Raw genomic sequence first — 22,315 nt, 5'->3', positions numbered from 1 at the left:
ATTTCAAACCTTCGGTTCTGCGTGATCCTCCGGCTTTCCGCGAAGCGCCGAATTCAATCCGGCAATCTATTTGCTCAGGGACGTCAATGGAAAAGAGAAAAAAAAAAAAAAAAAAAAAAAAGGGTCTGCCTGAAGACGGTCGGCGGGACGTGAATCAAAAAATATATTTGTGACGTGCAGCGGGGAGTATAATAACTCTTTTTAGTAACCGGTTCGCCAAACGTTCATCTCGGAAGCTTGGAGGGAAAAATGGCGGGTCTTGATGAATGGCTGTCTTTGTGCTTTGCTCCACCGTACAAGTTACATCTTGCTGTGTGATAAATCTTGATAAATTGGGCCTCTGTTGGTACGGGCTAATCATTTCCCCATTTTATTCTCTTCTCCGGCGTGTCCTGGAAGTCCCGCGCTCAGAGCTATAACTGTCCCACCCTGTGCGGATCATTTAATATCAACCCGCCGCCATCCTTTCCGCCGATGACCGACCAGCTGCAGTCGCGAAGAGTTAAAGGTTTTTTATGGCTGATTCGCAGTGTGATGTCCGGTATTATGACTGATTGGAATAATTGCACGGCGGAGAATCTCGCCGCCTGCCTGCCTGCCTGCCTGCCAGCCGCCGGGCTTTGTCATTGCCTTCACACGTTTGGCCCTGAATGTCCAAAACCCCCAGATTCTGCTAACAGACAGCGCTCGTGCTCTATCGTCTGGAACAGGGCTGAGCAATTATTTCGGCATGTTTCTTATTTATTTTTAAGCGCAAACCAACTAGGTATTATGTTAATTGGCCAGAATGAAAATTGCAATTTAAATATTTACATTTTTTGGCATTTTATTTCAATTTTTTTTAAATCATTTTCATATTTCAATTTTTTAGAATAATTTTCGTATTTCGTAAAAGGAAAAAAAATAAGGCGCAGGCCAACTAGGTATCATGGAAATTGGCCAGGATGAAAATTGCAATTTAAATATTTACATTTTTTGGCATTTTATTTCAATTTTTTTTTTAATCATTTTCGTATTTCAATTTTTTTGAATCATTTTCGTATTTTGTAAAAGGAAAAAAATAAGGCGCAGGCCAACTAGGTATCATGGAAATTGGCCAGAATGAAAATTGCAATTTAAATATTTACATTTTTTGGCATTTTATTTCAATTTTTTTTAAGTCATTTTCGTATTTGGTAAAAGGAAAAAATAAGGTGCAGGCCAACAAGGTATCCTGTTAATTAGCCAGGATGAATTTTGCTATTTAAATATTTACATTTTTTGGCATTTTATTTCAATTTTTTTTAAATCATTTTCGTATTTCGTAAAAGGAAAAAAATAAGGCGCAGGCCAACTAGGTATCATGTAAATTGGCCAGGATGAAAATTGCGATTTGAATATTTACATTTTTTGGCATTTTATTTCAATTTTTTAATAATTTTCGTATTTTGTAAAAGGTAGAACTAAGGTAATCTAAATTCAATATTTGAACATCGATCGCACTTATTAAAATATTCAAAGAAAATACTTTGGCGGGCCGGATAAAAAAGTAAAACAGGCCGTAAAATGCCCAGGTCTGGTCTATAATATGGATTCTCAAAGCATCCGGAAAGCTTCGGACTACCTCAAGCCTGAGTTTTAGTAACTATCTTTTCACCCCCCTCCGTTTATATCTAATCAAACCTTGGTGTTTCGAGACGAATATATGGTTCCCCTTGAATTCACGGCAAATTAGTTCCTTTATATCACTTCTTTCCCACACACACACACACACACACACACACACACACAAGCATGCACGCATAAAAACTGATATATCTCGCACTGAATCTAAAGCGATGCTGGAAATACCATCGCGGCCCGTTACGCGGTAATCTCGCCGGTTATCAACACGTAGGACTTTGGCGATTTATCTCGAAGTCTGATTGCACATGCACGATAGCGCTCCGTTGTCAGGCCATGATGCATCGTTTTCCATCGCTAGCAGAACGCCTTCCCCACTCCTCAAGATCGCCGTGATTTCTCTCCCGTCACTTCACCGGACCGAATTATTCAGGTCCTTCCGGCATGATTTTTTTTTGACGTATATCCACCGCTTTGTTCCGGCTTCGGTTGCAGAGGATCGGTCGAGTGGCGCGTGTGCGGAGAGGAATCGCGGGCGAGCTTGCAAATGTTTGCTTTGAAAAGCAGCAGGAGTTTGCGCTCTGCAGACCGGCGGCCAGAAGAGAGGGGGAGAAAAGCGGCACAGATCCGTCTCATGAATTATTCTAACTTCCAGCCTGGGATGTGAGATTTCGTGAGTGACGGCCGGCGTCCTGGTGCTCCTGCTTATGGGCCTTTAAGACGACGCACTTGTTGCCTGCCGCAGTTTCTCCCCCTTCTTTTTGGCAGAATGAGCCTTTTTTAAAGACATTATTGTCCTATTTGATCAGTATTTGTACCGGCGACATAAAAACCGTAGCTTTTCTTCCAGGAATTTTTGCTACTAATGAGAATTCCTTAAAAGTATGTCTGGTTACCTAGACGGTATTGTCCTATTTGGTCAATATTTTTACCAGCTGAATAAAAAATGATAAGAAAAACTCTTAATATATCTCAGTTTGTATAAAATTCTTAAAAAAAAAAAAAAGAATCAGTTGTATTCATTGTTGTTTACGTCACAATTCTGTCCTGGTAGTGATGTAACACGGTTGCGCCGGATTCGGTCCCGTTCATTTTAAGCTACGTTGCAAAAACACGTCATCCGTGCAACCCTTCCCATTTGAGCCCGAGACAGACGTGAGCTTGGAAGATAACGTTGAAGGCAGAAGTCACAATGTACTTAGAAATTATTGCAAACAGAAGAATAAGCAAGAAGAATCGGCCAAAGTCGCTAGTGTGCGTACGACAACTGCGCTGCTATGCTAACCCAGAGAGAGCGTCTGTTGTAAATAACTCCGCTTTTTTGTTATTGGTTGTTCGCTGTAGACGCTGTAGACCGCGTGATTTGTCGCCAGCTTTCTTTGGGATCGTGCCGGCGACGGCGTTTCCGTCATCAGATGCTACTTCTGCAGTCGCGCGTTGCTGACGTCAAGGACCTTTTGTACGCTTGTGAAAGAAAACCGTATGCGTGACGTTTGGCTTCGCTGTCCGTTTAAAAACTAGCAGCACAAGAAATTTCCCGCTCCTTTCTTTTCTTCTTGTCCCTTGGAAAGTTGTGTGGACTGCGCTTTGTTTCCCTTTGACCGCAAATTGCAAACAAAAACAGCACAATGTGGCGTTATTACGGTATTTAGTTCGTCAGCCAATACCAGCAACCTCCGTACACCTTCACCCCAGCATGCGTTGCTTTAGGAAAACAAAGACGGTGCCTCCGGGTGAAAATTGCGATTTTTAAAGAAATAACAATTCTCCATGCTTTTTTAGCAATACGTTTTCCGAAAAGCACACGTATGCCTATTAGTCTTCCCAGGCGTGGTTCCCTTTACATTAAAATGCACATGAAAGGGTTAAAAATCAGACCTTGAACAAGTAGGAAAATACATTTTCTTATCAATTTAAAGAACTGTATGTTCCGTTGTCAATGAACCATTGTTTCTTCGGTAGTTTGGTTTCCGCGGCGACCAGAAGCCCTGGAACCGAAGCAAACTACTACTGAGCAGTTAAAGGTTAGAGGGCATCATGCTATAAAGTAACATTTCCCAGTCCATGAGTAAAGCGGACTGATATTTGTTCATCCAAATCTTTTGAGGTGATAAAATAAAAAGAGTTTGTATACTGTGAGCAAAAGCTCGCTGGTAAATAAAAAAAAAAAAAAAAAGAGAAGAAAGACTGATCCCGCTTCCTGCTCTGAAATAAGAAAAAACAATCAAAGATGTAGATTTGAGAACCCGTTTCTCAGCGTTGAAAAGGATAAAAGTCTGGGGCTCATTTTTATAAATTATCCTCCACAAGGGTGGAAGGAATTGTTTCTAAAGAACATGAATGTATCTTTTATTCTTGAAATCACATTATCATTTCTGCATATAATTTCAGTGGGTGATTGCGTTGGATTCCTAAATGAGATTCAAATGATCCCATCACGGTCGTGTTTGGTTTGTTCTAGGTTGTTCCGTCCTCCCGCTCTCGGCGACGGAAATTGGCTTTTGTGGCTCTTTCGCGTCCGTCCTCCCGCGAAAGAGCCGCGTCGGAGGCGGACGAGGAAAGAGCTTTGAAAATTTCAAGATCGATGACGCACGTGCTTTGCGTACGCGGCCCCCGTCGGCCGCGTCAAAACAAAACAAATGGATCCCATTGTACCGAGCTGTGGGAAGAAAGAAAAAAAAATAAACGTACGAAGCTTTTGTTAGCTCGGTAACAGACAGGCAGTTCATCACACGCTGCACAGTTTAAAAGACAATATGTTTGCTCCTCAAGCATCAGTGGAACAGCTTTATGTGCAGACCGAAGCACGGATTCTGCTCTTTATCTCAATCTGCGCTATTTTCCTTTCATAACCGTTTTTCTCATGTTTATTTAGTGATCCGAATGTACTGAATCAATAAGAGCCTCGTATGTGTTTCCAATGAATAATAAACGTCTTCGACCGCTGCTGATTTGATTTTATGTTTTTTTCGCTGTATGTTTTCATGTTAAGATACGCAGATATTTATTTCATATGGGGTTTATCTAGACTAAAAAAAAAAAAAAAAAAATGTCGGGGAAACATGGTAAAGAAATTGTAACGATATCTGGAGTGTTGACTTTCCCGCAGGGCAGCTCCATTTGAGTTGAAGTGAGAAAAGCAATTCATTCGCTCGGAATTGTGATTCTAGATTGTTTATCTCGTGTTTATTGTCGGCCATTTATCAAACGCGGAGAGAAATGCAACAAAATAGTGATGGTGCTGGTGATAGAGGGCTGGAGAAAGATAATAATAGCTAACTACAGTCTAGTGTTGTCTTTCTTATATATCTAGATGTGTGTGTGTGTGTGTGTGTGTGTGTGTGTGGCTGACTTGTGTTTTTGTGGCTGATGCAGAATCCTCATTACCGCAGCTTATGTTTTGTTTTTGTTTTTTTCGGTTTGAATTTGTTGCATCACTTTCCTGTTTCCGGGACCAGCTTGTTCCAATCTTCCCGCCGTCAGCCGCGTTTCTCCGGCTTAAAAAAAGGCTCCGTCGTTCGGCGACCTCTCTAACTTTACCTTTTCTACCTGCGTTCTTTTTATTTTACGCCGCCATTTTTTTCGTACATGGTGAAACAACAATTCTGCTATTTGCGGGAAGGTAAAAGTCAGAGTGTTTGTTTGAATGCAGTTTATATTCCTGTAAAATAGCCTTTTTAAACTCACGTCGCGTTGTGAAAAAAATTGTTTGTTTTTAACAATCAGCTGCGTCGAGCCCTAGAGCCGCACTGTTTTTGTTATTTATTAAATCTAAGCATAATTGCTGAATATTATACAACTGCGTGGCGCTAATGTTGCAATATTATTAATTCCAAATTACCGCCTTTATTCTAAATGGCTTTTTATTTTTATTTTTTTTATGAAGCTCCATTGTAATTTTCCATTATCTGTTTTCTCTCTTACAGAAATAAATGGAGGAGCGGCCGTGCCAAAAAGAGATATTGGACATCCATGAGATTTTAAAGTGCTTTGCATTAAAATGCAAACGGCGTCACCTCTACGTCAAGTAATCCATTACTGACAATTAATGTCAAAGCGCATGCCGGAGCAGCTTCATGCTGCCTCACCGGGTGCAACGTTGCTAATGGAAAGACGGCCTTATCGCGACCAACTCGTCAAACTACACCTAAATGCAGCATAATGCCTTCAAAAGTGTCATGTTTATACTTGTTGACAGTGGTATGTTGGGCAAGCGCTCTGTGGTACTTGAGCATAACTCGTCCGACGTCCACCTATGTGGGCCATATGACCGTGCCTATCCGCAAGACTGTGAAACCCCACAAAAACATCACCTTCACCAACATCCGCACCCGCCCCCTCAACCCGCACGCCTTCGAATTCCTCATCAACGAGCCGAAGAAGTGTGAGAGCGTCGCCCCCTTCCTGGTCATCCTCATCAGCACCACGCACAAGGAGTTCGATGCTCGCCAGGCCATCAGGGAGACCTGGGGGGACGAGAGCACCTTCGGCGATATTCGCATCCTCACCATCTTCCTGCTGGGCAGAAACACGGACGCCGTGCTGAACCAGATGGTCGAGCAGGAGAGCCAGATCTTCCACGACATCGTGGTGGAGGACTTCGTCGACTCTTACCACAACCTCACCCTCAAGACGATGATGGGGATGCGCTGGGTGGCGACGTTCTGCCCCAAAGCGCAGTACGTCATGAAGACGGACAGCGACATTTTCGTCAACATGGACAACCTGATCCACAAGCTGCTGAAACCCGCCACCAAGCCTCGAAAGAGATACTTCACCGGGTACGTGATAAACGGCGGTCCCATCAGGGACATGCGCAGCAAGTGGTACATGCCCAGAAATTTGTATCCCGAGAGCAAATATCCGCCTTTCTGCTCGGGCACGGGCTACGTGTTCTCGACGGACGTAGCCGAGCTAATCTACAAGACGTCGTTACACACGAGACTGTTGCACCTGGAGGACGTGTACGTCGGACTGTGTTTGCGTAAGCTGGGTATACACCCTTATCAGAACAGTGGTTTTAATCACTGGAAAATGGCCTACAGTCTGTGCAGGTACAGGCGGGTTATCACCGTCCACCAGATTTCACCGGAGGAGATGCATCGCATTTGGAACGACATGTCCAGCAAGAAACACCTGAGATGTTAGAAACAACTTTTTCCTTTTGATTTGACTTCATTATTTATACGCCGGATAACGGTAAAACTTCGACGGCTGCCGGGAGTCTGCGTTTCGGCAGATGTTTTCACAAACGCTATCCGCGCGTGTTTCTGGTGATTCCGCCTCGAGGTTTGGCGACGGATGCGTGAGGTTTTCGGAACACGTGTTTTCATGCATTATTTAAACACGGCGTCGTCATCGGAAGCCGTTTTCTTCAAGAGTTCGAGGTTCGACTCGGCCGCGACTGTCTTATTTAGCATTATGTCAATCGGCGCTAGGGATTAACCATCGGTTTTTCAAAGCACTATTTACGCTACAATTGTTCTTTATGTCCACTGTGTGCAGAAATTCTATCCTAATTCAATGTGAAGGTAAGAGGTCGACGGTAAAAGGGATTCCGGTCAAAGTTTGGTCGCAAAGCGGATTATTTCGAACTCAAATCAAGAAAGACTCATCGAATCGTTTTCGATGTCGCGACGTCGACTCCGCCTCCGCTCGAGCCTTATGATCCGAGCGCACGTTTCAATAAGCTTTCGTGGTTTTTGCCGTCGCGATTGAAAAAGGTTGCCATAAAAGTCAAGGGCTGTCCGGTGAAAAGGTAAAAATTCACAGTTCAGATTTGAGCGCGACTCCCTGGTGGAGTATACAGATTTCTGACTCAGTGTGAAGTAACGGCTAGCTCCCGCATCTGAAACACGGGATGAAACCCTCCGATGTTCAAATGGAGCAAATATAAGGCCTCAGAAGTCGATGATGTGAGAAACCAAATGACCGGCGGTTCTCAAGGGCGAACCGTCCAGTATCGCAGCAAGAGTTGCACCAAACTTGGAGTATTTCTCAATAACTGGCCCGTCAGACACAATATATAATGATACCATGAGTACATTTAGCATGACCAGTCAAAACCGGCAAAACACAACGTACATTTAACATCTAAATGAAATGATCTCGAGGAAAACAGGCCGCAGTGGTATAGAAGAGGGAATCAAATCTGCCGGGTCGAGATAAATGAAATGATTTCGATGCCGCAGTCACGGAGATACATGCCCTGAAATTGTTTATAGACCCAGCTAATGCAGCCGCACTGCCTGGCGTGGATGGTAGTTTCGCCGCTGTTTTGGAAGCATCACGATCAGTTTAGAATTGATTGAACTGCTATTTCCTGTCCCCTGAGATGCCCTCAGACAGCGTCCGGAATATTGGGTTTGAAGGCACTTTGTGCGACTGCAGACGTTTGATGACTTAAACATCGTAGCTCTGAGACTTCAACCATTTGTTCGGCGGGCATCTGTTAGCCCGCTCGCTAACATTCGCTAAGCTTACATGACAGATGCCATCAAATTGCATTTTTTTTTCAAATTGCACACATTTTCCGGTTAATTCGCTGTCAGGCCATTCAGAATACCTAAATAGTAGTGTTTTGTTTTTTTTTTGCCGTTGTACATTTATATGATATGTCATGGTGTATCGTATTAGCTTCCTAGCCTCCTAGCTTTGGTTTTCTTCGCTCTTACTCACCGCTCAGACGTGCGAAAGTCTGGAGTTTTTCCCGCCTCTGTCCATTATCAAATATACTATTCTGTCCTAAAAGGCTGTCTGAACCACTATTCTTAAGTTTTATGAAATGACCTCACTTGCAGTGATATTAAAATGGGCTATTTAAGATAATATATGGTAAGGCTGGTATATTGAATGTATCATCCGTCAGCTTAAGCGCTCAAAGATAATTCAATGCCAAGACACTTTAAGCTTGAATATCTGTTTTTCTCAATATGCCCACCACTTATAAGAGGCCTCTTACTAACTTTAGTCTGATATTTGAATTTATTTCAACAATGGCGTGTTGGTCCGGTCTCCTAGTTTTACATTGCATTTCAGTATGGACAAAAAGAGCAATTGTAATGGCAAGAAAAAAAACAACCTTTCCTCGAATGTGCAGGTGTTTCATGGTTGTTTTTTTTTTTTTTGTTTGTTTGTTTGTTTTTTTTTGCAAAAGCTGGAAATCTCAAGAGTCCCGGCCCAATGTGTGCGACGGCGTTTTCGGAGAGCGACTTTGGTTAAAACCCCCTCACGCTGGCAACCGCTTGCCCCGCTAAAGCGTCCTTGAACGAGACACTGAATCTATCCGCTTCGAGGCTGCTGACGTAGCACACCGATCTTCCTCTGTGGCCGAAGAGCGATAAGAATCAATAAAGTATCAAATGACTCTATTAAATCCATAGTATAGTACATTTCAGAGCAATCATTCGCAATTCACCGATTTGCTGAGCAATGACAATATAATTGTAATCCAGCTATTAACCGGGTCATGTGCTGCGCCTCTAGTTCATCCCTATTATGATCAAAAACAGAAGGCAGCAAGACTATCAGTGAAATAACCAACTGATTTGTTTTTAAATCGATCGCAAATCCCATGTATTGATCACGACAAATTTGAACCAGAGCAATGGATTTACTTTACGCTGTCTTGAGTTTTTTACTGTTTACATCATCATACGTTAACTGCCTCTTCGCTTGCAGATTTACATTTTGTTGCTTTTTAACCGATTTGGTTGAGACACACTCACATTTTCACGAGTGAGGTAACGTTGCGCCTCAGTTCAGCTGCTGCTCTTGGTTGTGTGTGCCGTGTGTCATCAGCCGTCCCAGACCGTCCACTCCTCTGTGCATCAAGAGAAAATATGATATCATCTTGTGAAACTTTAAACCGTTGCTACCACTGCAGAAATGGCGTGTCGTTCAATATATCTGATATTTCAGCGATGACTGAAGCACTGCTACTAACATGATGGAATTGTATTCTTTCTCATAGAAAAATGGCTCTTTTTTTTTTTCTAGATGTTTTCTAGTATCATAAGCTTATGTGACATTTACTGTGAAAGCATATATCCCATGAGGGGTTGTTATGTATTTCATGTTTTTTATATTAAAAGAAATACTTGAATAATTAAAATTATATTACCGTTTCACTTTGCTTGATTCTTCTCTCTTCCCCTCTGGATTTCCTGCAGGGTTTTTTTTTTTAAACATGTATTCAAACTTGGTTTTCTTTTGTTTTAATCTACACTTTGCAAGATATTACGAACGTATGCAAGAACTTATCTTAAATAGACCGGTAGGAATAAGCTAAAAGCTGCATGGAGTGCAGGTAAGGGGTCTCCTGCACCATTATTTTCTGAGACAGAGCCTGAATAGTTAAGACCCCTTCCCCACTGGGACCTGTCATATTTAATCTCATCTTCTGGATTCTCCGAAGAGGTCACTTTTGGTGGGGGTGTATATGGTTATAGCCCTGCTTTATTTTAAGACATTTATCTATTAAACTTGAAAACCTCGACACAAGGCGTAGGTGAATTTTGCCGCGGGAGAAGCGAAATAATGAAAACTCATCCTTCAAAGAAAATGGGCCATTGCATCATTTTAACATCCTTCTCTGCCATTAAAGGTATCACCCTCTACTTCAAGAAAGATCTGCCTGAGGGTGTTGAGTGGGTTGAGTTGAATTTTAAAAGAAAGACCAATTTTCGATTTTTTTATGACAAAGCTAAAGAAAAAATAATAAATCGTTCCAAAAAAAAATTAGGGAAAAATAAATCCCGAACCTTTTCTTTAAATAATAGCAATTCTTTATTTGTCGCTCCTTGTCACAAATTTGACATCAGCTGATTACAGAGAGGGAACAGGGGATAATATGCTGAAATGGTACACATACTGTACATAGAAAACATCAAGTTACTTTATAAAATAAAGAATTTAGTAATTAGTAACTTCTTATTTACCACATCAACACTTGAAAATAATTGTGCGCTACTGGACTTGTTTGGACAAACAAATGGCACGTCACCCTTTCAATAGTTGCCTTTTGGTTTCATCTTCCAGTGTGCTGTGGATCGGCTGTCATACAGCACGTTTGGGACGTCGACGTAGTTGGGTGCTAATTGTTGTTGTTGTTGTTGTTGTTGTTGTTGTTGTTGTGCAGCAGGACAGAGCAAGAAATGAAATGTCATCTCTTCGCCTGGCGTGTGGAAACACACCGGCCGGAGCAGGTTACGCGTTTTTACATGATTACAGTTTCCTATTACGTTTGTCTGATAACAAAAGCACAAGTTCATTGGAGTCCCAGGGCTAAGTATCTGCTTGCCATGTGCGTACACTCAGCCCAAAAGTGCATCGTAGCTTCTAGTTTTGTTAAGACGCTTCACTTGAATTGTGTCATTGCCAGACTGATTCATGTGTGAAATGGTTAATGGCAGACTCTGTTCTTTGTGTTGGTCTCACTCGCCGTATACTCACTTAGGCACAGAAAAAATGAACAAGGCACCTCTAGCATTTTGAAGCATTAACACTGTCTTGAGCAGCAAATTATACACAGTAGCATCCAGGTCTCGATTTTTTTTTTCCTGCGCTCAAGCTAATGGTTCCCCCACCCGGTCAATGTAAAGCAAATCTTCAAAATTTACCCTTTTTTTTTTTTTTTTCGACATTCATTATGTTGTTGTGAAAAATGTGCTTTTTTTCCTATAATTTCATAAAATTTACATTACATTCTGACTCGGACCCCGGGGGGAAAATAAAGTGGGTTTTGTGAGAAGTGAAAGCTGTTTGTTTTTTGTTTTTTTTTTTGTTTGTTTTTTTTACTTTGGCCAAATAAAAGGAAGAGGAAAAAAAAAAAAACATACGAGAAAAAAAAAAAATAAAATAAATCATTTTTTCAATAAATAACGAGCGCTTCGCTAAACACAGAGGTAATGTGATGTCAGATAAAATTAAGAAAAAAAATAAATTACACATTCAAAGCTACATCTTAATCATTCTCTTTTACCACCTGAGTACATCTTTAGATTCCTGGGCTTCATCCTGATCCCGGTCGGTGCACTGGGCGGCGGAATGTTATCAAGGTAAATGGTTAGGGGCAGTGAGAAGGGAATATGGTGCTGAGTTGGAGGCTATGGCCTTTGGGGGGAAGGCGATAAGGGATAAAGGAGGAAGGAAGGTTTCGCCGGGGGGGAGGATGCTGCAGGACGTGGCGGTTTGTTCCTCAGTCTGTCTACCCTGAACTGTCTGCCCTGTCTCGCCTGCTCCAGGCACGGAGGGAACATCAGCTAACACTCAGTTGCGCAAAGCCGATCAGCTTCACCTCGTCCGGGATCTCCGTGTCGTCACAGCTGGAGGCCTGCGGGAGGAGGGAGACATCGCCAGGGTCAAGGAGTTTGTCAGTGTTCCCACACTCATTAGATCCACCCAAACTAATTCCATGAGATCTCTGGAGCCGCCCGCAGGTATGTTCTCCATTAACCAGAAGGATAAGCCCGAGCAATATATTGACGTATTCTGAATATCATCCGAGCGTGGTATCTCGCAGAAGGTGGGAAATTATCTTCTTTATCCGATATTCACTAATTACAGTGGGAATTGAGAAGGATATTACCTAAAAGCAGAATGAAATTATCTGAAACCAAGAAGAAATGACAAAGAAACCTCAGAGGGAAGGCGTCACAAAGTATGGAAGATTGTGTGATGTTTATTTACATAATTGACATTATACAGGACTGTCTCAGAAAATTGGAATATTGTGATAAAGTTTTTTATCTTCTGTAATGCAATTACAAAAACAAAAATGTCATACATTCTGGATTCATTACAAATCAACTGAAATATTGCAAGCCTTTTATTATTTTAATATTGCTGATTATGGCTTACATCTTAAGAAAACTCAAAAATCCCATCTCAAAATATTAGAATTCCATGAAAAAGTAATTTTTGTTTTTTTTTAATTGAATCACAGAAGATAAAGAACTTAATCACAATACTCTAATTTTCTGAGACAGTCCTGAAAAATACAGGACAGAATTAAAGATAACATAAATTAATACTATGTTTCCGGTGTTCTGTCTTTTCTTGTTAGCACATGTACTTGGCATTTCTGCTAAATCAGAATGCAAAAGCAAAGTCTCATATGAGACCCTTTAATTGCATTACAGAAGATAAAGAACTTTATCACAATATTCTAATTTTCTGACAGTCCTGTATATTCAAGGGGCCGGATCTGTTACACGTCGCTCTTTAAATAAATGTTGGAAAAGTTTTCTCTCTGTGACAGGGACTAACTCTCTGTAGCGTGTATCAGGCAGGTAACGCACATATTCTTTTAAATATTCAAAATCAAGTTAGAATTGTTTTAATCACGACAATCGAATGTGTGACTAATGTTCACCTGGCCTGTTTGACAAAGATGATGACATTTATGCCCATCTCGTTTAATCTACTCTCATTTTCCACGCTAATGCAGAACTGGGATGTGAAAAGCACGCGCCTACACCAGGGCCCGACTGCAAAAATATCACAATAAACAACGTGAATAAAAACTGACATCCGATAAATACTTGTGTTTCAAGTTATAATCGGAACTCGGATCACTATTAGAACTTGAAGCGCTCGTATAAAATCGAAAAAACCTCAGGTTATGAGAAAGTAACAGAACAAGAAGACGTAAGTATTGGAATTTGCGCCCTCGAAAGATCACACTTAAGAAACTTTATCAATGTGTTTGTCGGGGCCGATGAGATGGCTGCAGGCGGGGAAATCCAACTTTTTCTCCCAGACTATAAATGACCCTGCATAGGGTCATTACTTCCATCTAAACTACCTCAGCTAATGAGAAGGGGAGTAGCGGATGTAAAGGACGGGCCCGTAATGTACCTTGCATACCACCCTCGGAGCACATTAGTTACAACCCGCAGTTTCCCTTCAGCTGATCTCAACTCATAAATATGGGGATCTAACATCGTGCCCTGAGGCACGCCTGCAGTTCAACTCAGTGGATTCGGACCTTGAACTCCCGGGTCAACTACCGACCGAGAGACAAATCTAATTGACATCTTGACAATAATAATTCATGAATGTACATGAAGCCCGGCGTGCAGCTGTACAGATGTTCCCCCGCTGGTTTCCCATAGAGGCCATGCCCTTGACGGCGCGAGCGTGCACTGGAGAGAGTACATGTACATCAGGGGTGTCAAATTCATTTTGGTCATTTGGGCCATTTGGGCCTAATTTGGTGTCAAGGGGGCCGGACCAGTACAAACATAGCGCACTTAGCTAGAAGTAACAAACTTTTCCTTTGTTCTAGTGTAAATGAGAACAGGTAAAAGATATAAATCTTTATATGTGATGAACTGATGCTCTAAAAAAGACATGACAAACAAACTGAGATTCATTAAGAAAAGTAAGTGCAATTTCAACAGCATTATGCCTCAGTTCTGTCTTCTCAGTTCTCCGTGCATTTTGTTGTATTTTTCGCCCCGCCGAGTCTCATAGTGGCGCCGTAACTTAATGCATCCACACCAAGCATACATAGTGAACAAATAAGAAGTGGTCCATTTTCCTTGGAAAACCCTACACTTTTCTCTTTTTTTGACAACATCTTGCTGATAAGGGTGTCGTGGCCAACGGAAAAGCAGGTACAATAAGTAACCATAAGTAAAAATTCTATTTACAGGCCCAGAAGCCACATTGCCGCCATGTGCTACAAGTTCTGAGTCGCACAGTGCAGTGTCATGTTGCTAACACTGACTAAAAGAGTGTGCCCCTAGCAGATAATATAGGAACTGCATTTTTATTTTAAAAAAAGTAGTTCATGATTTCATGTTTTTGTTTTTTTTGTTTTTTCAAAATTGTAGATCTATTCCATGGGCTTGATCCGCGTTTGTACATCATTGAACCCTTGTGCGAAAGAAATTAGCGTCTGATGAGAAAGGTGCTGTTTGGACAGTACTTTCCCTTTGACGAGTATAGCAACGCAGACAACTGGTCCGGCCAAAATACTGCATTTGGTGAATGATCATGCAAAGCGTGCACACAGGGGCATAAATAATGCAAGCACTGTTGTTCAGCAGATGCAAAATGGGGTCGTGAGAATGATGACAGCTTGCGAGTCAATGCTTTCTGTGAAAGGGCAGGTACCACTAAGAGTTCAGATTAGAGCCATCCGGAAGGAATAGCGAAATAGGACGCGTACATTTTCCCAACATTCGCAGACCTACAATGATTCAAAAGCAGATCGCGACGGTTTTGAAGGAGACCGACATAGCACAAGAGAAATCCCGGTGAAACTTTTTTGCGCAAGAGATAGAAGCAAGCGATAAGCAAAATGGTATTCCTAAAGTATTCCCTCATAAATAAAGCACGGGCACTCTCTTCACATTATATTATACACTGCATGAATAAAAGTCATACTTAAGGTCCACGTTGTGCACAATGAATGCATTAGCTGGCACGGTATCAGCATCCTGAACATTTAATTTCCTAAGATATTTGTTCAACACTCTTGGGTCCGGGTTGCTCCGGAGACCTCCTCCCTTTTATGGAACTACAATGTAAGAGCCGCATGAAGCCTCGCGCAAAACGATGATACTTATTGTTGATTTTAAAGGAAGAGAGCTGATTAACTCCTCCTACCCGGGCGAGAGATCTTTCACGTTTGGCGTCACTGTGCTTCTCGAGAGAAGAGGACGTTTCTACATCTGGAGTTTGAGCAGGTTGGGGAGCAGCCCTGCTCAGGAGACACAGTAGCGTCTGTACAAATTAGCATGATGTGTTTATTAACTGTGCAAAAAGAGAGCGTTTGGGTATATGGAAGTGGAACTCAACAAAAAATATCATTAGCTCGGCTAAACGGGATGGATTTTGACGAAACTACCAAGCTAAACAAGTGCATATGATGCCCTAAAGTGGGAAGCTTAGATGCCGTGCCATAGTTTTGCAGGAAATGTGCAAAACAAAATATAGTCAGGCTGATGACCGTCAAAAGACGAGGCAGGGCTTCCTATGCCCGCAGCGCTCTAATTGGCCTTGACATGTACGATGATGAAATTTCAGCAGGTTGTGCTTGCGAAGGAGCCTTCCCTGTATAGCGCTGCACCAAAAGTGCAGCCTATTCATTTGCCAAGACTAATTTACCTGTTTATCTACGGCCTTGACGTCAAGCGAAAAACGAAAACCGTGCCAAAGTCCTTTTCTTTTCTTTTGTTTGTTTCCATTGATTTGAAATGACCTTTCAATTCTTCACAGCAAAACGCCGCCTCATTTTGGGTGACCTTGCTGAAAAGTGAGATGAGATGAAGAATGACTGCTAACAGAGCTAAACTTACTTTCGATAAGCGAAAAAAAAAAAAAAACAACAAAAAAACACAAGAACAGCGGCTGACCAACGAGGCGCGAGAAAGACTATTTGCCTTCTGGTGAAATTAAAAAATGATCTGGATCAGGGGTTCTTAACCTGGGTTCGATCGAACCCCAGGGGTTCGGCGGAGGTCAACACACACACACCCGATTTGTATAATTGGTGATTACACGCCATCACTGGCTGCAGCCGATCACGCTACATAGCTCGCACTATCGGTGCCGCGGGGATTTTGGTGCGCTCAGGAGTCAACTTGTGACTGTCGTGATGCTACGTCCTGTGATTTCCTTCTTAATATTTTAATCCTTTCATACTAATTATATCCAGCAAAAAATAAAAAAAGTGGTCGGATGAATATGCACAACATGGATTCACATGAAAATCATTGTCCTTTGAACACAGTGGTTCATTTTGTGCACCAGTATGTCTTGAATATGTCTTGAATTTGAAAAAAATCATTTATAATTTTTCCAATAAAGAAGGGTTCGTTGAATGCGCGTGTGAAACCGGTGGGGTTCAGTACCTCCAACAAGGTTAAGAACCACTGATCTAGATAGTTTGAGGATGAGGGTGTAATTTGTTTTTATCTGGGTTTTTTTTTTTTATCCATAGTATAGGTTAAGCACCAGAGAAAATGTTTTTGTTACAGCGACTATTCAGGTAGTAAAGCCTCGGAGCTTGTGAAAACATTTCAAGAAAAGCGGCGATTCAATGAGACAACGCCCCCGTGAACAAGGCGGGGTAAGTAACAAAATGGTTCTGCGCTGGTGTTTGTTGTAGGAGAACTTGACAGGCCCGGCTCCTTCGGGAACGAAGGAGCTGACAGTGCGTCGGGTCCACACACCCCACATCACAACCTCGCTAACACTCCGGGGGGAAGAATGGGAACAAATAAGTGCAAATTTCAAAACTTTGTGTGAAGCCTTTGCGGTGGTGGTGGTGGTGGTGGTGGTGGGTGGGGGGGTTTCAAGCCCGTGTGTTTGCGGATGTCGGCTGAACTTCCAGGATAAATTCGCACCCATTGTTCCCGCTTGAAGGATAATTATTCTCGCTCCGGTGGAATCGCCATCCGAATGCGGAGGTGATAATACTCAGATAGAGCTCGTGCGTTGTAATCTGCGTGATCGGAATTTTCCGAAAACCCTGGCTGTCCAGAGACTTTCCCGACTGCGATAGCAGACAAATACAGGGATGTTTGTGATGTCAAATATGAACGAATGAATATATTATCAGCGTTAATGATACTAGTATTATTTGTAATCTCAATGAGACGCGAGTGCGTCGTGTTGTTATTCTTCTGCCGTCACTTTGGGGACTGAAAGTCCAATACTGTGTGGATTGTAGTACATTTATCACAATTGTGCATTTATGCTGATTGACTGGCCCACAGATGAATTCTGGCAGGGCTAACACAAAGAAATTGCGGTTACATAATAAGTATGCATTGCTAAATGAAGCCGGTGGAAAGAGATAGAAGAGGAAAAAAAAAAAAATGAACGCCCTCCTGCTGAAAACCGTGTCTGACTTTCAGTATTTTCTTCACGCCGCGGATGACAAGCGTCAGAAAGACACCTCCGCGATGTTCCACACGACGCTGGATGTGAGGTGGCGCGGCTGTCCAACTCCTTGCTTCCGACAATTTCTTCAACAGGCGTTTTTTTTTTTTTTTTTTTTTTAACGGCCAGAAAATGTCACGCATGACAAACTCAGGAGGGCATCCTCAAACTATCAATCTGAAAACTCACCAGCTTAAAGGTCAATACTTTGTAGGTAGTAGGGTCATCTACAATCTTTTGAAGGTTAGCAGCAACTGCAATAGAGAGGGCATAGCATCATTTCCGATATCTTGCGACTTCTATTCAGAGTATAATTATATATCTCTACAGAGTACTAAGGATAACACGCTAATCATCAATTTATATTTACATTGTCAGTTTCACCTTTGAATGTACTCATAAATGCATATATGTTCGATCACTGACTATTTACATTGATTTTTCACTGTGTTCTATCGGAGCTAAAGTTGGAATGAACAAGCAACGGGGAACAATTCAGAAATGTAGCGACTTGAACAGGAAGTAAAAGATTTTAACATTGCACGTTTAAAAACGCTGATCGCTGAAAATAAGTGCATCTTGCGTAAAGTGCCTTTTTCCGGTAGGGCGACTCCCTCAACGTTGGACAGGGATAATGGGAAACGAGCTCAGATAAGTAAATTGCCGGGAAATTCGATTTAACACAATAAAAAGGTGTAACATTACCAATAACAACATCGTGGCCGTTGACCAGACCGGCCGAGAACAGTTCCTGGGAGACGCCATCGGCAGTGTCTTGTGAGGGAATAACAAGACAAATATCGTGCCTGCAACATTCCACTTAGGAAGTAATTGTGTTACATATCGAATCAGATTTATGGCCCCTTGTATTCACCGACACTGCCATTACGCTTTGAGACACACAATTCACGGTGTAAACATGTTATCGCAAAGGGTACGACGCGTTTAAAAGTGGGTTCATCTCGGCTCTTACCTCGCCCGGGAGTAAACTCGAACCGGATGTCATTCAGCTCCTTTTTAGAGTTCCTGAAAGAGAAGATGAGACTATTTACGACGGAAAAATAGCACAATAAAATGAATCAAATTAATACTTGCACAGAAATCGTGTGTGTGTGTGTGTGTGTATTTGAATTTGTGTTGTTCATCTGTGTTCACACAGACCAACAAAGATGCTATGCGATCCATGAAATTAAAAGAAAAATACTTCAGAGCTGGTACGAGTCCGACGTTTCGGGTATTTAATAATGCAAGCGCAATGAAAATGGTTAAAAGTGTTAAAAAGAAAGGTGGATATAATGATGTAAAATAGCGCCTCTCTTTGTCCCCAATTTAATACGCTTTTTAATCCGTGGTACTGCCATTTGTGAGCGTACAGGGTTTTTTTTTAAGCATTTCGCTGAAAGAGTAGATGAGGTTTATTAATATTTTTTTGAAGAAAAAGACTGAAAAAAAAGATAGATAGACAGATAAAATCAATATATCTGGTAACATGTGTTTTCCAATGTACAGAAAGGGGGGAAACGCAATTACAGCGTGAAGAAGCGTAAATAGCGTAAAATTTAAATCATTATGTTAATTTAGAATATCTCAGTGTGTACAATACTTGAACATTGTTCTATGGAAAACACAAGCAATATATTCATATATATATATTTGAATATATGAGTGAGTTATTGACATATATGATAAATTGTGTGTAAGAAGACAATAAGTGTACAGGAAACCAACCAGGCACTGCGGCGTGTTATTTCTATCAAGAACAGATTTCAGCGGCCCCTGACATTTCCCTGCCTCCAGTTGCCCTTTGTAAACAAGAGGCTTCGGAAAACACAAGGAAATGTCACCTCCAGACTAAGCAGCACGGTGAAATCAATTTGCATCTTTGATTTTTTTTTTTTCTTTTTTTTTTTTTCTTTTCCAAAGATCCGGTGACATTGCAACAACATGAGCGATGTCGTATTATGCAAGCATTAACTTCCTTTTTCGGGTGCTGACGGCGCTATTCTCGGACGTCTATGTTTGAAAAGGAGGGGTGAAAAAAAAAAAACAAGGAGTTAGTAGAGATCAAAAGACCAAGAGCATCGAATTATTCTGAAGTAAAAACGCTGACGAAAATGGAGTCAGAAAACCGCAGTTCCACGATATCGCCTCGTAGGGGAACCAATTTGCCCTAAATCGTGCTAATCTGATGTAGCGCTCATTAACTTGGATCTCAATCAGAACCGAGGAGAAGACCTTCACTGGCAATGACTGGATGTCGGATTATAGTTAAGACACAGTCAGAGATTTGCTACGTTTCAGTTCTGAAACCTCCTGTCAAATGTTTTGATCGAAGAAGATCACAAATGAGACGCCGTAGAGAAAGACCGGAATGGAAATGCGTCGTCCCGGAGATCGGTCGTGCGATTCGATTGACCTCAAAAGCTCCCACCAGACGGGCGAATAAGCCCTCAATCGGGAAAGCGTCCGAGGACGACGTGGTTACTTCGGAGATGAAGGAGGCGGGCTTTTCACGACCACGGGTACGAGGGATGGCGGAGGAATCGGCGGGGCGGAGGAGGGGGGACAAAAATTGCGGCCTCACGTCCCACCGGGATCAATAATGGATTAAAAAAAAAAACTCATTACTGTGAAGAAGAGACCAATTACCTGTTTTACTCCCTCCGGTAATTATTGTCAATTATTCCCCCACTATTTTTAAATTCTTTAAAATAAACAAACTGTCAAGCATGTTGTTATAACACTGCGGCTGGTGAGTGACATTAGCAACCAGCTTTAATTAACCCATTTCTTCCGACTTCGCTTGCAACTAATGAACTGATTGTCGTCCTGGCCGGCTCCTTGTCGGCATGCTGAGAATTTTTGATGTAAATAAACACATCGGGTTCGGCCTCCGCACGGCAGAAGGAAAAACAAGAAAATGAATGTCCTTTCTCCACCGGCAGACACGTGGACTGAATCCCGCTCTGTAATATAATGACAATATATCTCCCAACTTTACCCAACGTGGTAATAAGTCTGTCTGACACACATCGCTGACCCTATGCTAAAATAAAAACCTCGGAAAATGAGGCCGCCACGTCCGACGATGATGATTCATGGTCGTGAATCTGCCGGTCAGAGGGAGATAAATGCGGCGTTTTGATAGCATCAGCATTTGAAGGACAGATTGCACGGGACGAGGAGCGTGATTTCGTCCCAGATGCTTCAGCGAATATGACAAAACACTCCGGAAAGACTTTCCTTTATGGTTAATTGAATATCACGTTTAATACAAAAACCCCGCCGCCGACGATGTCGAACTATGAGATGGCGTCAGGGATTTGCCGACACGTTTCCGACCCCTGACGGGATACAAATGTCGTTGAAAGCGTGGTTTCGCCGGCCTCCGCCTTTACCGCTGAATATTGTCGCTGGAAAAACCAGAGAGGAAGCTTCACAATCATCTGAGAGACAGGAAGGGCATTTCCCCGAGGAGCAAATGTTCAGGGGAAACTGTATTTTCTTTCATAAATACAACCGCTGATGCAAAACGCTCAAAGCCGAGTGGTTATCTATTAAATTCAGAAGCTGTAAGTAAATATTCTCAGCTATATTTTCAAGAACAGAAGACAAAAGTCTGTAATATCAGCTCTTTTAGTGTAAATATTTCACTTTTGCCAGACAGCAAAATCAATATCTTTGCCCTGTCAATTTAATCTTACGCTTTTGGAAACAACAAGTAACATCTTTCCATCTTTCGATCGAACAAGGTTTAATTAATAAGTAAATAATAAAGCAGGATCTCAAATGAGTTGAGCTAATCATGTGTTTAGGGCATGAAATCAAAAAAAAAAACCAAACAACTGAATTATTTTAAAGCAGCAGAAATGTGACGGGGAATAAAGAAAGCCGAAACCAGCAAAACAGCCCGGCTCCTGTATTTTCGTATATTTCCGCGCCGCCCGCTGAGCAGCGTGTTGCATCCTGCTATTTTGTTGTTGCCGCAGAAGAAGAAAGAAAAAAAAAAAAAGCTTTTTTTTTTTTTTTTTGTGCTCCGCTGAGCACCTCGGGGATGGACCTTCAGATGTCTGTTCAACCAGACAGTGCTGCAAAAATGGGAGCCGTCAGGGAGCCGAGGGGAGCCGTGTAAATGTCCAAACATGCCATCGATGTCCGTGTGGTTGCGGCGTCCTTCCTGCTACTCTGTGCATCCAACAGGCTGGGTTGCACTTATGATAAATATGAAAATCGCTTTTTATTTTAGCTTTGCGGGGGGGCTAACATTGATATTTTTCAAACACTAAGCCTGTATGTTGATCCCTTTGAGGCCGAGCACGAGGCCCCAGCGCGGATATTCATTAATGTAAATGTTTGGAAAGTTACTATGAGATTCTGGGGGGATGTTTCTGCACAACGGAGAGTTAAAAGTTTGCTCCCGAGCGCGAGCTCAAAGACGGCGGCTTTTTCTCAACGTCGGGCAAAGATCGGTTCTGCTCGTAAACCTGCGCGTTGGAGGAAAAACTGCGCGGTTGGATAGTTGAGGGAAATCAGGGCCTTATATCACCTCATCTAACTTCACTGGCTGATTCCAATCTCCAGCGTTTGGCAATCGGAGTTCGGTTTAAGACCTGACGGTTTCTAAAAAGAAAATCTCCAGTTCCGTTCCAAAATTAAAATGAGAACAATGAATCACTCCGGCTTCTTAGTTAGCGAACTCTCTGTTGACTATGGATGATGGCAGATGACGCACCGACAGGCAAAGATCTGTTGCCGTTTCACGGAAATGAGTTACGAAAAGATGTTTCTGGAGGTTCTCAGTCATCCAAGGTCATGG

General features: G+C 42.1%; 2 protein-coding genes across 4 annotated transcripts in view; one reads left to right on the top strand and one right to left on the bottom strand.

The window, feature by feature from the left end:
* Positions 1-7,526, top strand: part of b3galt1b (UDP-Gal:betaGlcNAc beta 1,3-galactosyltransferase, polypeptide 1b) — a 54,506-nt gene extending 46,980 nt beyond the window's left edge. Inside the window, exon 2 of the mRNA XM_086145807.1 lies at positions 5,529-7,526. Coding sequence (XP_086001933.1) covers positions 5,764-6,750 — 987 coding nt within the window. The 5' untranslated portion in view covers positions 5,529-5,763 and the 3' untranslated portion in view covers positions 6,751-7,526. The remainder of the gene's footprint in view (positions 1-5,528) is intronic.
* Positions 7,527-10,365: 2,839 nt separating this feature from the next.
* The window catches only part of stk39 (serine threonine kinase 39), a 34,782-nt gene continuing 22,832 nt past the window's right edge, over positions 10,366-22,315 (bottom strand). For all 3 annotated transcript variants that reach the window (XM_086145802.1, XM_086145803.1, XM_086145804.1), the window contains 4 exons: positions 18,473-18,525; positions 18,205-18,273; positions 17,689-17,753; positions 10,366-11,935 (listed from right to left, as the gene is read on the bottom strand). In XM_086145802.1, coding sequence (XP_086001928.1) covers positions 11,861-11,935; positions 17,689-17,753; positions 18,205-18,273; positions 18,473-18,525 — 262 coding nt within the window. In that variant the 3' untranslated portion in view covers positions 10,366-11,860. The remainder of the gene's footprint in view (positions 11,936-17,688; positions 17,754-18,204; positions 18,274-18,472; positions 18,526-22,315) is intronic.

Source organism: Fistularia commersonii, chromosome 4, assembly GCF_037954325.1.
Source record: "Fistularia commersonii isolate RoL2024-O1a breed Wild chromosome 4, RoL_Fcom_v1.0, whole genome shotgun sequence".
In the NCBI taxonomy this organism is placed as follows: domain Eukaryota; kingdom Metazoa; phylum Chordata; class Actinopteri; order Syngnathiformes; family Fistulariidae; genus Fistularia; species Fistularia commersonii.
Note: the sequence above shows the minus strand (reverse complement) of the source record. Positions and strands in the feature narration are given on the sequence as shown.